General features: G+C 43.3%; 1 protein-coding gene across 1 annotated transcript in view; it reads right to left on the reverse strand.

The window, feature by feature from the left end:
• LOC147106323 (tryptophan 5-hydroxylase 2-like) overlaps positions 1–13,759 on the reverse strand; it is a 55,058-nt gene extending 41,299 nt beyond the window's left edge. Inside the window, exons 1-5 of the mRNA XM_086009728.1 lie at positions 13,733–13,759; positions 12,704–12,844; positions 11,021–11,204; positions 8,727–8,827; positions 4,888–4,955 (exon numbers count right to left, since the gene is read on the reverse strand). Of these exons, the coding sequence (XP_085865854.1) occupies positions 4,888–4,955; positions 8,727–8,827; positions 11,021–11,204; positions 12,704–12,844; positions 13,733–13,759 (521 nt within the window). The remainder of the gene's footprint in view (positions 1–4,887; positions 4,956–8,726; positions 8,828–11,020; positions 11,205–12,703; positions 12,845–13,732) is intronic.
• Between the last annotated feature and the right edge of the window lie 438 nt (positions 13,760–14,197).

The raw sequence follows: 14,197 nt of genomic DNA on the forward strand, positions 1-14,197 counted from the left end.
GAGGGGGAAAATAGAGTGTGAGAGTAAGCTTTCAGGGAACATAAAAACTGACTGTAAAAGCTTTTATAGATATGTGAAGAGAAAAAGATTGGTGAAGTCAAGCGTAGGTCCCTTGCAGTCAGAATCAGGGGAATTTATAATGGGGAACAAAGAAATGGCTGACCAATTAAATACATACTTTGGTTCTGTCTTCACAAAGGAGGACACAAATAACCTCCCAGAGATGTCGGGGAACATAGGGTCTAATGAGAGGGAGGAACTGAAATAAATCAGTATTTGTAGGAAAATGGTGTTAGGGAAATTGACGGGATTGAAGGCCGATAAATCCCCAGGGCCTGATAATCTACATCCTAGGGTACTTAAGGAAGTGGCCCTAGAAATAGTAGATGCATTGCTGGTCATCTTCCAAAATTCGATAGACTCTGGAACAGTTCCCATGGAATGGAGGGTAGCTAATGTTACCCCACTATTCAAAAAAGGTGGTAGAGAGAAAACGGGGAATTATAGACCGGTAAGCCTGACATCGGTAGTGGGGAAAATGCTAGAGTCCATTATAAAAGATGTAATAGCAGAGCACTTGGAAAACAGTGACAGGATCGGACAAAGTCAACATGGATTTACAAAAGGTAAATCGTGCTTGACTAATCTACTGCAATTTTTTGAGGATGTAACTGGTAGAATAGATGAGGGAGAACCAGTGGATGTGGTGTATTTGGACTTTCAGAAGGCTTTTGATAAGGTCCTGCATAAGAGATTAGCGTGTAAAGTTAAGGCACATGGGATTGGGGGCAAGGTACTGACTTGGATAAAGAACTGGTTGGCAGACAGGAAGCAAAGAGTTGGAATAAACAGGTCTTTTTCAGAGTGGCAGGCAGTGACTAGTGGGGGTACCGCAGGGATCGGTCCTAGGGCCCCAGCTATTCACAATATATATAAATGATCTCGACAAGGGAACTAGATGTAATATCTCCAAGTTTGCAGATGACACAAAGCTGGGTGGGCGTGTGTGCTGTGAGGAGAATGCTGAGAAACTCCAGTATGATTTGGACAGGTTGGGTGATTGGGCAGAAGCATGGCAGATGCAGTATAATGTGGATAAATGCGAGGTTATCCACTTTGGTGGCAAAAACAGGAAGGCAGATTATTATCTCAACAGCAATAGATTGGGAGAAGGGGAAGTGCAACGAGACCTGGGTGTCCTTGTGCACCAGTCGCTGAAGGTAAGCATGCAGGTGCAGCAGGCGGTTAGAAGGCAAATGGTATGTTGGCCTTCGTAGCAAGAGGATTTGAGTACAAGAACAAGGATGTCTTGCTGCAGTTGTACAGGGCCATGGTGAGACCACACCTTGAGTATTGTGTGCAGTTTTGGTCGCCTTATCTGAGGAAGGATGTTCTTGCCATGGAGGGAGTGCAGCGAAGATTCACCAGACTGATACCTAGGATAGCAGGAATGACGTACGAGGAGAGATTGGGTCGATTGGGCTTATATTTGCTGGAGTTTAGAAGAATGAGAGGGGATCTCATTGAAACTTATAAAATTCTAACAGGACTGGACAGACTGGATGCAGGAAGGATGTTCCCGATGGCCGGGGAGTCCAGGACCAGGGGTCATAGTCTAAGGATAAGGGGTAAGCCATTTAGGACAGAGATGAGGAGGAATTTCTTCACCCAGAGAGTGGTGAACCTGTGGAATTCTCTACCACAGAAGGCAGTGGAGGCCAATTCATTAAATATATTCAAGAAGGAGTTGGATATATTTCTTAAGGCTAAAGGGATCAAGAGATATGGGGAGAAGGCAGGGACAGGGTACTGAATTTGGATGATCAGCCATGATCTCATTGAATGGCAGAGCAGGCTCGAGGTGCCGAATGGCCTACTCCTGCTCCTATCTTCTATGTTTCTATGAAGTGGTTTAGGCCATGAAAAGGATTTCCCACACTGAATTCTCTTTTCCATCATGGTAGAATAATATAATCTACATGCCTCTGCTATTTTTATTTGTACACCCTTGCAAACATTTCTCCGTGTAAATATAGCATTTTTGCATAGATCTTTCACCACTATGATATCCTTTCATTCCATATATGTCCTATGCTGCTACTGTTGCCACATCAGTTGCCTCCAGATCATGTTGGGGCCATCCTCCCACATCAAAAAGGTTCTCCTATTTCTTTGTAACACAGTTAAGAAGAGCATCAGGCAAACATTTAGCAGATTTATACCTGGATCATTTATACCAATTAAGTGGCTCATTAACTACTTGAGAAGTGTTAAAGGTTCATTGTTGCAGGTGTTCAACGGTAAGGCTTGTTTTTATCACAACAAACTTAATTACATTTTAAAAATGCACAATTCAAAATCACGTGTTCCTGCCATTTTGTTAGCAGACCATCAATAATGATGAAAAAAGACCATTTAGCAAAACAGGAAGATGCGAGTGTACAAATTCCACAACAGATGATTCCAGGGCAGGATGATGTGATCAGGCGCATGGCTGCTCACATCTTAACTTCTGATTTAACTCCTAATTATGTATGTGAGGGAAGCTCACACCTGTGGAGTGGACTGACTCTCTGCACGGAGGCAGGGTTTCTGAGCACTGCTGCAGGGATTTAAAGAGCTGCAGCAACAAAGTGCAGAATTATTTCTTTCTTTGCCATATTGCACTCAGAGATAAAACTATGGAACCTGAAATAAAAGTGAAACAACAGCTGGCAGACCATACAGTGGAATCAAAGGCGCACATACAAGGAAAGATTGCACAGTTTTACCTACATTTAAGTATCAGTTTGGTTCAGTTGGTATCACGCTTGCCTCTGTTCAGGAGGTTGTTGGTTCAAGCAAGGAATTGTGCACATAACCTTAGCTGACACTCCAGTGAAGTACTGAGGGAATGCTGGATTATCAGAGGTGCCATCCTGTTCATGTAGATATAAAAGATCTTCACAACACTACTTAAAGAATCTTCCCAGTGTGTTTGACAGCATTTCTCCCTCTATTCATTCACCTCATTTGCTGTTTGTGGGATCTTGCTGTGTACACGCTGCATGCCACATAATAACAGTGACTGTGCTTCTAAAAGTAATTAATTGGTTATGAAACACTTTGGAATGTCCTGAGGATGTGACAAGGCGCTATATATGTGCAATACCAAGTGGCCTAGCTATAAATGTGGAAGAAGATGACAACCCTGAGGGTGGGTGGAAGTTAATGCTACCCACTAGGTTCTTATAGCAAGTGTGACAGAAATGGAGCTCTTTCGCATGAAAAGATAAGTCAATGTATCATGAATTTACAATAGTCTTCCATTAGTTACATTCTCAAAAGAGTCCCTTTGCATTTGTGGGGAACATAACTTCAGAATATTTCTATTTCTATGGAGGTTATATGGACTAGCTGACCTCCCAGAGAGGAACATTACAAGATGATTGTATCAGAAATTCCCTGTTGTCTTTGAAATGTTACGTGCATGAGAAACTTGCAGACACCTGATGATCATGCTAAGGTTGTCCTCAGAATCAATCTATTCAGTGTGTAAGCCTGTAAGCACTCCTGAGCATTGCTTCTGTCACTTGTTTGATATACCTGTGGGCAACCAAAATTGGCTGATACTGCAGAGGATCCATATGCTAGCCTGGAAGGAGATGAAGGCATAATAGGGAGGAGTTGACTTTGATTGTCACTCACAGGCGTTTTCTTTATGTGGAGGTTAGCTACAGTAGATAGCACAGCTCGGCAAACAACTCCATTCTGACTAGGAGCATACAGAAGCAGTTCCCCTCTGTTATTGGCAACTGGGTGTGCCAGGATGTGCAGATACCACTGGTAGCATAATAGTGGGTGCCAGCCATATGCCTTCTTTGATATTCTTCATCTTCAAGTATGAAAATCTGTTGTAGAGATGCTTTGAAAAAAAAAACCATATTTGCAGAAAAATGCCCTTTTAAAAAACATCTGTGTGTCTTTAAGAGATCCCTTCCCTACATGTGATAATGTTGCTGGACTTTAATGACTACTTTCAAAGAGCAGACTTAATACTAGGCCAAGGCTTCTTCGGCAGCACCTCCCAAACCCGCGACCTCTTCCACCTAGAAGGACAAGGGCAGCAGGCGCATGGGAACACCACCACCTCCAAGTTCCCCTCCAAGTCACACACCATCCTGACTTAGAAGTATATCGGCCGATCCTTCATCGTCACTGGGTCAAAATCCTGGAACTCCCTCCCTAACAGCACTGTGGGAGTCCCTTCACCACACGGACTGCAGCAGTTCAAGAAGGTGGCTCACCACCATCTTCTCAAGGGCAATTAGGGATGGGCAATAAATGCTGGCCTTGCCAGCGACACCCACATCCCATAAATGAATTTTAAAAACTTAGGCTCAAAACACAGGAAATGGAGGGCTGTGTTGCTATGCCCTCATTAACACAGATAATCCACCCACAATGAAGCTTTTACACATTTGCAACAACAAAGAACAAGGGTGGGCAACTTGAGGTGGAAAACAGAGTGGTGCACCTTAGAATTGGAGGAGCCAATGAGATCCCTTTTTCCAGTCCCTGCTCACCCACTAACCGACACCAAGACCATTCCATCGATCTACCCGATAGCTCTTTATAGTCAACTGCAGAGTAACAATTTTAAATGTAATTTCCTGACATCAGGTGTGTGGCTTTTTCCTTGTAAGAATCCCACTGGTTGTAGACCTAATAGGACAACCTCTTATGGTAGCAGGCTCTCAGTTTCTGATGGTGAAGCTAATATGACATAAAACGAGCTTTAAGTTGAGACAGTGACAGTGTATATAACCTTAAGCTGCCTGAAACCAGCTGATCTACAGATTTTTAAATAAATTCAATAAAATCTCTTTGTTACCTGCTAACACTTACATTTTGTAATTCCTGGCAACTTCCACAAAGTATTTTCTTCGCCTTCTGTAGACATTGTCTTTAAAGCCCTGGGAACGGAGGGAGATTAAGGCTGCACTCACACTACAACAGTAGCATCAGTGCAAACCAAAACCGCTTCGCACTGACACTACAGTTGCAGTGTAAATGCAGCCTAAGACACATCATTTTAAAAGGATATCATACAACGTATCATTGTTATCAGAGCAGACGGTATGCCCCTACTAACGAAAACACCAAAGTGTGGATTTATATTACACGATGAAACTGTAAAAGAAGCATTTTCAGTCACACACTATATTCATCAAGAAAGTCCCGATCGTATGGAGTTCAGAAATTCAGGGATAGAAAACTCAAGTATTGCAGCTTTAAATCCAATTTTAAAATAGGACATTATTATTTCCATTGTACAAATCCTCTAAAGTACCAGATTATTCATTTATACTTCAGGTATGTGTCGACTTCTGCAGCAGGAGAGGAGCCTCATCACCAGAAGCGGATATCAGAAACTGGGGCATGGGCTGAACTCAATTTTCCAACCAGCAATTTGAACGGTCAGAAATTCATGCACAGCATATGGCCAAATTTCTGATGAGTACCTCTGACAGGTGAGCCCCTCCCCCACCAGTAGCACACCATCGGAAAATTACTACTTAAAAGTGCCATTTTGTTCATTTATAATATCAGGATTTTGAGGTACAATTTTGACAGGGGTTCCCGATCTCTCCCCATAACTTCAGCGGAAGATTGGCAGAAACTGCTGTGAAATCTGTTGATCTACCACCAAAGTTATGGTGAGAGATTGGAAAATACCCCACAGAAATTCTACCTCTTGTGAGATGTATCATACAATCCTAGAATCACACAGCACAGAAGGAGGCCATTTGGCCCACCGTGCCTGTGATGGCGCTCTGAAAGAGCTCCCGACGAGTCCCACTCCCCTGCTCTTTCCCCATAGCCCTGCAAATTTCTGCAGAATTTGAGGACATTTATTTATATTCATTTTAAAAAGTTAACTTTCTCTCCTTCTTTAGAAGCCTCCACGTATCACATCTATGTTAAATATTAGTCATCACCTGGCATTTGCTTTGAGGCCTTTGTCTCTACCACTTTTGAGGTGGCCATAGTAGCCTAATAATTATGGTATTGGACTAGAAACCCAGGGACGTAATTCACAAATCCCACCATGGCAAGTTGTGAAAGTGACTTTAATAAAATTTGATCATTTGTGGGCTCACACCAGAAAATAACATAAAAGCTGTGGATTGTTAGAAAAACGGCATTGGTTGAATATTGTCCTTCAGGGAAAGGACGTTGGTCTGCTCTATATGTGGCTCGGGTGCCACACAAAGGGGGGAGTTTTTCAGGGGGTCAGTAGGCGCGTTCGGTAGCGGGTCGGATGGGAATTTTTTTTTGACAGCGGGTCAGGACCTCGCTGTCAACCCGCCGCCACGCACCTTTCCCAGATGTCAGGTCTGTCAGTGCTGAACAGACCCAACAAGCAGCGGCGGGGGAGGCAATTCAGGTCATTATGACCTTGTTAACAGCCCACTGAGAAATATTTTGAGCTCACCTTTACATTATACGAGGTCACACATGGTGTCCACGCTGCTCAGGAATCACGTCAGGTAAGCAGGGCGGGAGTTGTATGACCATGGAATCATCTCATTACTTGACAGCTGCAAATGTGCTATAGAAACATAGAAGAAACATAGAAGATAGGAGCAGGAGTAGGCCATTCGGCCCTTCGAGCCTGCTCCGCCATTCAACGAGATCATGGCTGATCATCCAAACCCTAGCACCCGGTCCCTACACCGACAGCCATCCCACCCAAGCCCTATCCCCATAACCCTGTAACCCCACGTATTTAATCCCCCCTAACACTAAGGGTCAATTTTTTATCATGGCCAATCAACCTAACCCGCACATCTTTGGACTGTGGGAGGAAACCGGAGCACCCGGAGGAAACCCACGCAAACACGGGGAGGATGTGCAAACTCCACACAGACAGTCACCCGAGGCCGGATTTGATCCCGGGTCCCTGGCGCTGTGAGGCAACAGTGCTAACCACTATGCCACCGTGCTGCCCTATAAAAGCTCCCATCTCACAGCTGTTCACTTTCCAAGCTTAGAAGCCGTTGCTTACTGCATTTGAAAGACAGATTGAGCTTTATGCAGGTTGCAATTGTTTGAAGTAAACTCTCTATCCAGTGTCACCTCATTGGAACAACCTCTCTCACCATTGACAGATCGCTTCTGTCATCTCAAGTTCACCTGCCATCTATTACATCAGCATCGGTCCCCTTGAAACTTTTTCACCTTGGTCCTCAGAATCCCACCACAATCAGCCCCAACACCAGCAGCACCAGGCACACCAGCAGCTCCAACAACAATACCAGCCTTCTCCGCAATCAACTGATGCTGCACAGAACACAGGGCATCAGCACCTGACTACATTGCTGCCCAGGATGCCAAGATGGCCTCACTATGGCCAGATTTACTTCACTTGACGCTGTACACCCTGGCTGCCACATGATGCATCAGGTTGGCACCACCCCACACCCACAGCATAAATCATCCCTACAATGCCCAAGCCAATCTTTTCACACTCATCACCATTGTGGGGGGTACTATAATATCTCACCATTCACTGCAACTCACTAAGCCACTTCCAGATCTGTCCAAGAATGCAAAGTGTTGAAAATAAAGGTTTCAATATTTGACACCACATTAACAGAAACTTTACATGAACATTGCATAAAACACCCAAGTGCCTACCCTTGTGTATTGTTAGTTGGTATGATTGGACTAGGATGAGGGTGAGTGTGAGTGGTGGCTAGTGAGATGGGGAAGTGATAAAGTAGATAGAGAGGGATGGGTGGAGGTCCAAGGTAAGTTGGTTTGAGTAAGGATGTGCAGGAGTAGGGTAGGGAAGGCAGAGTGATGGGGATGTGATGAGTGGCACATCAGGATGAGGTTGAGTGTGGCTTTGTACTAATGTTTCGTGATCTACTGAGATCATTGAAAGGTTTGCGGCACTGCACCCAGGTCCTCCTGACAACATCCCTGCTCGTGTCCTCCTGTGCAATGTGCAACCAGGCTGTGCTGATCTCCTGGGGAGTTCTCTTCCGCCCATTGGAAGGGAAGAGGACCTCCCTGCGTGCTGTGACTCCCTCCATAAACATATGGAGGGAGTCATGGGAGAGCCTGGGTGCAGCCGTGCACCTCTGTGCAGTGCTTGTCAGTGTTTGCAGTACCTCAATGCTGTAGAACACTGGCAGCACAAACGTCAAAATCAATTTGCACATGGTCCCTTTAAGGAAACCGGCTGATGACGCGTCATCAAATGACGTCACCAGACCCGCTTCCTCTAATTGGCCAGCAAACGCGCTGGGCGGGCTTAACAAGCCCAATCAACGTAATATCATTTTGGACAGCGGGCTGGAGCCGGCAGCAAGGTCGGGACCCGCCACCACCGTCGCCCACCACGGACCCACCGAGGTTGGGGAAATCGCGGCCTACATCTTTGAATCTTAATGCCCTCAGCGCAACTAGTACTGTCCACATCCGAAGAACAAATGAAAAAAAAGTAATGGGGACACAATGGGGTAGATTCTGTTCTTTACCGATTGAGCAGAGCTAATTAGAACAAGGTAACCAGCCTTATTTTGCTAATCCTTTATGGGCTATTTTGGACCCTTATCCAGAATTGCAGTTAAACCAGCAACTCCACAAAGGCTAGCCTCTGAGACTAGTGGTAACTCAATTCTATAATAACCTTCCTTTTGCTATTTGAACAATGACTCTTTGTTGGTACTCACTGGATGGTCTGCATCAAGATCTGATCCATACATCAGGACTCTCTGGGAACTTTTATCTAATTCAGAAATCTTTCTTGGGAACCAAGGAACGCCACCCAGTTCTAGACAACACACAATAAAATAAAGATATAAGCACAATTGAACCATCAGCACATTCTAAGTAGTACTATCAGAATTAATTGAGTGACTTTCTAATTATGAGATAGTTTCCCCAGTTACGGTCCTGAAAACCCATGGGCCTCTGATCCCAGCAATTATGTCAGGATCGCACCAGTCTTTAACCTCCTCCGCTGACCCCAGTCAACTTTTTGGGGTCGGGGGGAGGTTCCCTCTTTTGTATGCTGATGGTGGGCACCAGATCACCAGTGGCACATCACGGGCACTCACCTCTCCCAAGTGCTGGAAAATCCAGCAACTGTTGCCTTTTCTGGGCAGGTTGTTATCCCTCCCCGTGCCCCCGCGGCCTCCTCTGTAAGGAGGCTTGCTTTACAGAAGCAATGATCTATTTATACTCCCATCAAATATATGAGCATGGTATCTCCTTTCACAATATAAATGGTGACGTGGTCCTGACTACAATTACAAAGTAACCTGAGTGACATGGATATAAATAGATACAATGGAGGAGATGTTCCTGGCTCTATACACAGGTGCACTGGGTCCTTCCATGGATGCGGACCCATGAAAATCTCTCCTAATGTATTTTCATGCAAAAAGGTTCTGCTTGGCTGTGGTCTTCGCTGCCAATAACATTACTTTAAAACCAGTTGAAACTTACATATATATCTCTTGCTATATATGTAAATAATACAGTGTATTATATATCTTAGGTACAGGACTTGTAGAGTAATACAAGTTGTATAATAGCTCAGTGTAATGATTGATCAGCATTACCCTTGGGTGGTCCTTATAGGTAACTAGTAACTGGACAGTTTTCCTTTATGTGGATAGGCTATTTTTTATTAAGGTTACATGAGAATGTAGTGGAATCTGTCTGTAATGACCACTTTGAAGTTTAAATGATCTCTGGAAAACCTTGTAAAATGTAGTAACTGCAGTTTACACCTGAATGAAAGCAGCAACACATTGGAACCAACAGGCACATGTTTAGCATACACATGTGGTAGTAAATTACCACTAGAATTCAAGTAAGGGATCAAGTTAATCTACGTGGAAATGGGTCAGCAATAATGGCAATCTGCCTTTTCATTGTTGGGTCTACAGTAGGGATGTAAGAAGCTAATACTCTCCGTAGCTGATAAGTCACCTTCTTAGGCCACTGGAGTCAGGACTGCAGCATGTTTACATTATTTATGCAAGTCAAAGTATCCATCAAAATTGAGCAAACCTACCACAGGGTGTTGCCCATTGCCGACTACCAGCAGACAAAATAAATATCCTCTTTGACCCTTAAGGTACAGTAGTAAACAATGTGAAAGGTTGGAGGCAGCAAGGTGGTGGCCATTAGAGCGCCAGCTCCACTGTTATATAGAATTGTAAAATAAGGCATCTGGCCTATGATTCCCAACATAGTGATGCCCAATCTCATCTGTGTTATGTGAAAGTTTTGTAAAGAAAGAAAAATTCTGAAGATCAATTCTTTCCCGCCATTATATTTAGTGGTGGTTGTAAATTGTGAGAGCAATGTTGCTCTATGGTCTCAAGTCCAGTAAGAAATGGACAACACAAAACAACTTCTCCGTTGACCCTTGCACTGCAATCTCTGGATGCATTTCAGCCCAGTTCCCAGAGGTGAAAAGGCAAGGTTATATGTATCAGGAAAGGACGAAGAGAAGAGAAGGCTGAGGGGTGACCTAGTAAAATAATAAGAGGTTTTGATAGAGTGGACACAGAGAGAGTGTTTCCACTTGTGGGGAAGAGCAAAGCTGGAGGCCATCAATATGTGATAGTCACCAAGAAATCCAATAGGGAATTCAGAAGAAACTTCTTTACGCAGAGAGTGGTGAGAATGTGGAACTCGCTACCACAGGAAGTGGTTGAGGCGAATAGTATAGATGCATTTATGGGGAGGCTAGACAAGCATACGAGGGAGAAGGGAATAGAGGGTTATGCTGATAGATTTAGATGAGGAAAGACGGGAGGAGGCTCGAGTGGAGCATAAACACCGGCATGGACTGATTGGGCCGAATGACCTGTTTCTGTGTCGTATATCTTATGTAATCCTATATAAAGCAAAATTCAAATTCACGTTGACACCCAGCTGCTTTGACTCAATTTTCCTATTAACATGACAATTACAAATAAAAGGTGTAGACTGCAGCTGTGACTCATACCTTCCTCCTCCATCCAGTTGCTGGCCAGTGGATTCAATGAAACAATGTTTGTGTGGGCTCTTAGTAACTGAATCAGTTCATTAAAGTCTTCTTTTGTGCTGCTACAATCCACAAATATCTCAACTTCTGAATCTCTCCTCTTTGACTTTCTGGACTCGATATGAACTAGGTTGATGTGTTTCTCCTGATGAAACATAATTTAATGAAAAGTTTAGAGTTTGCACAGGGAGAGTGAAAATGAAATGTAGTATTAAGGTGAAGTGGTGTTAGAGGGTGGGTGGTAATTAGACCAGGGAACACAGATATAATTCCGTCTCCATTTTAAACTCATACATTTTGTCTTTATTTTTAACTAACACTCTATGATTTCATTTTATCAGTTATAGTTAAATGGCAAACTTATGGAAATTTAGGAAACAGGGAAGTAGAGATTGCTGGGCCATAGGAGTTTCTCGATAGAGGAAAAGGAGCTGGGAGATGCAAAACTGTGGCACTTGTAGGATCCATTCCTCCCCCCCCCCCCCCCACGGTAAAAATTGGACTATGAAATATAAAAACCCGGAACTGCACAGCCCGCAAAAAGAGATGGGCAATAAAGGGTTAATTCAAACATTGCAGCCGAAACTACAAACCATCAAGAGACTGGATCACAGACAACCTAAAATACGAATGCTTCTGAACAAGAATATTCGCATATTCATTTACCTTAAGGGGTTAAATTGTTAAAGAAGACCATGGCCCCAGAATAACTAGTATCAGTGCAGGCCTAGACAATGGGCCAGGTCCTGAACTATTTGAATGCGAATGCTAACAGAAACCAACAACTAGCATATGCAGTCACCTTGGGATGGTTGTATTGTCAGAAAGGTATCTCTAATCAATGGACAATACGAGGGACAATTAGCCATCAAGAGTTCTCAGGAAGGGCAGGAAATGTGTTTCAAGATTGCAAGTTGGTTTTGATTTAAAGGAAGAGTCACTTCGAAGAGAGTGTGGCGGGAAGCTAACCAAAGAGCAGCGAGCAGAAAGATTCGGGCCTACAATCAACTCCAGGAGACAGCCGATCGGGAGTGGTGATTGTATTTTCAGTCAAATCATAGAGGGGGCTTTTTTGATTGAATCTGAGTAACTTTATATGTAACAGTCAAATTGCGGACGGGTTTAACTGTGTCATATTGTGTCGATGCAAATGATCCTTGCGTAGGGGTTTGTATTTTGGGGTTGTTAGCCTAATATAAATCGTAGGGATTTATACTGGGGAAGTAATTATGTGTGTGTGTGTGTGTTCAATAAATGAATGAATCAAAGGTTGAGCCAAAACCCTGTGCCGTGTGTATTTTGTTCTTATAAATCCTGACGTCCAAGAGCTGTGTGTAACGGGGGGCCGGTATCGGAAAAAAACCCTTACACACTACAGTGCCACTACTGGCAGGAGGGTGTAATTAGAGCATGACACATTTACATAGGCAGTTTCCAATGTAAATGTGGACCTAGGAATTTGTTATGGGAATATTAACCTAAAAGTGTGACAAAAAAGTGACAACAAGAAGTAAGATTTTGTAGACAGGAAGTACATGAAAACATAATTTTTTAAATATATTATAGATACATAAAATAAATTTTTAGTCGGTAAACTTAATTGCTTCAGTGACAGTTGTTTATCTATACGCTGTAGAATCTTACTTGAAAGATTTGAAGGGCTTTCACTAGTCCACCAACTTCATTTTTCAAGGCAAACATAATTGAGGTCCTGGCCGTCTCATTCTTAAAGTTTTCTTTGCTGACTTTCTTCTCATCATATTTGCTGGACCGTCCTTTATTTACCTGCAAAAATGTTTCAAACAAAATAATTAAACGTAGAACAAAAGCAAAGCGTTGTGTTAGTTGTCACAAAAATCAGGAGTTTTTTTTAAGTAGTGATTACTGTGTATAACCATATAGCGAAACTCTTTTCTACAGGATTCAACGATGATAATGGCCCAGAAATTTGGGTCGGTGGCTTCCCGCGGGTGCAAGCCTCCGACCTGCACTTACCTAGTGCACCTGCCATTGTGCTGTGGGCCCGCGTGGGATTCCGATCCTGGGCCTCCTCCAACTGCCGGCGAGCAGTGCTTGCGTATCCCAGGGGCGCAGTTAGTTCGAAGCGTCCCCTGGGATCACATGGGCCATGGAGAGCCAATCGTAGCAGGGAATGCCCATTCATAAATTTGACAGGAAGGGCTGTCAAAACTATAAATACAAATCAACCCCAAAACATAACTAAAACTTCAAATAATAAAAAAAAAATCACATTTTTAAAATAACTATAAATTACATAAAATAACTACTTTAAACAATAATTAAAAATTTTGAAAAAATTAATTACAGTTTCTAACGGGGCTAAAAATAAATTTACCTTTCTTTAAAGTATTTAAAAATAATAAACCTGTGGAAAAAATGTTTTAATTTTACTTAATTCACCACTTACCTTGTTAAAATCAGGCCTTGCACCTGCTTTTTAGAAGCGTAGCTCCTGGAGACTTACCCTCCCGGAGAAACCTGCAAAAAAAACGGAAGTTCCAGGCATACGCGCTGCCTCTCCGGCGCATGCGTTCAACCTGTGAAACCCTTCCTTTAAGGGAATGGAAGTTCCGGTTTCCCACGCATGCGCAGTGCATGCATGGAACTGGCACTTTCGTTGGGCCTATACGTGAGTACCCTACACGTACTCACCTGTGGGGACCCAAATTTCTGGGCCATAATGTTATTGAATATGAAGGGGGGTTGGTTAGACTCTCAGATGGTCATTGTCTGGCACTTATGTGGCATGAATGATACTTGCCACTTATCAACCCAAGTCTGGCTGTTGTCTAGGTCTTGTTGAATGTGGGCTTGGGCTGCTTCATTATCTGAAGAATTGCAAATGGAGCTGAAGTCCGTGCAATCATCAACCCCAGTTCTGACCTTATAATGCATTGATGAAACAGCTGAAGATAGTTGGGCCTAGGACAACAAAAACAACAACTTGTATTTATATAGCACCTTTAATGTAGTAAAATGTCCCAAGGCACTTCACAGGAGTACTATAACACAAAAAATTTGACACCGAGCCACATAAGGATAAATTAGGGCAGGTGACCAAAAGCTTGGTCAAAGAGGTAGGTTTTAAGGAGTGTCTTAAAGGAGGAAAGAGAGGTA

Source organism: Somniosus microcephalus, chromosome 16, assembly GCF_052327205.1.
Source record: "Somniosus microcephalus isolate GS21.2 chromosome 16, FLI_Smic_1.0, whole genome shotgun sequence".
Taxonomy (NCBI): Eukaryota; Metazoa; Chordata; class Chondrichthyes; order Squaliformes; family Somniosidae; genus Somniosus; species Somniosus microcephalus.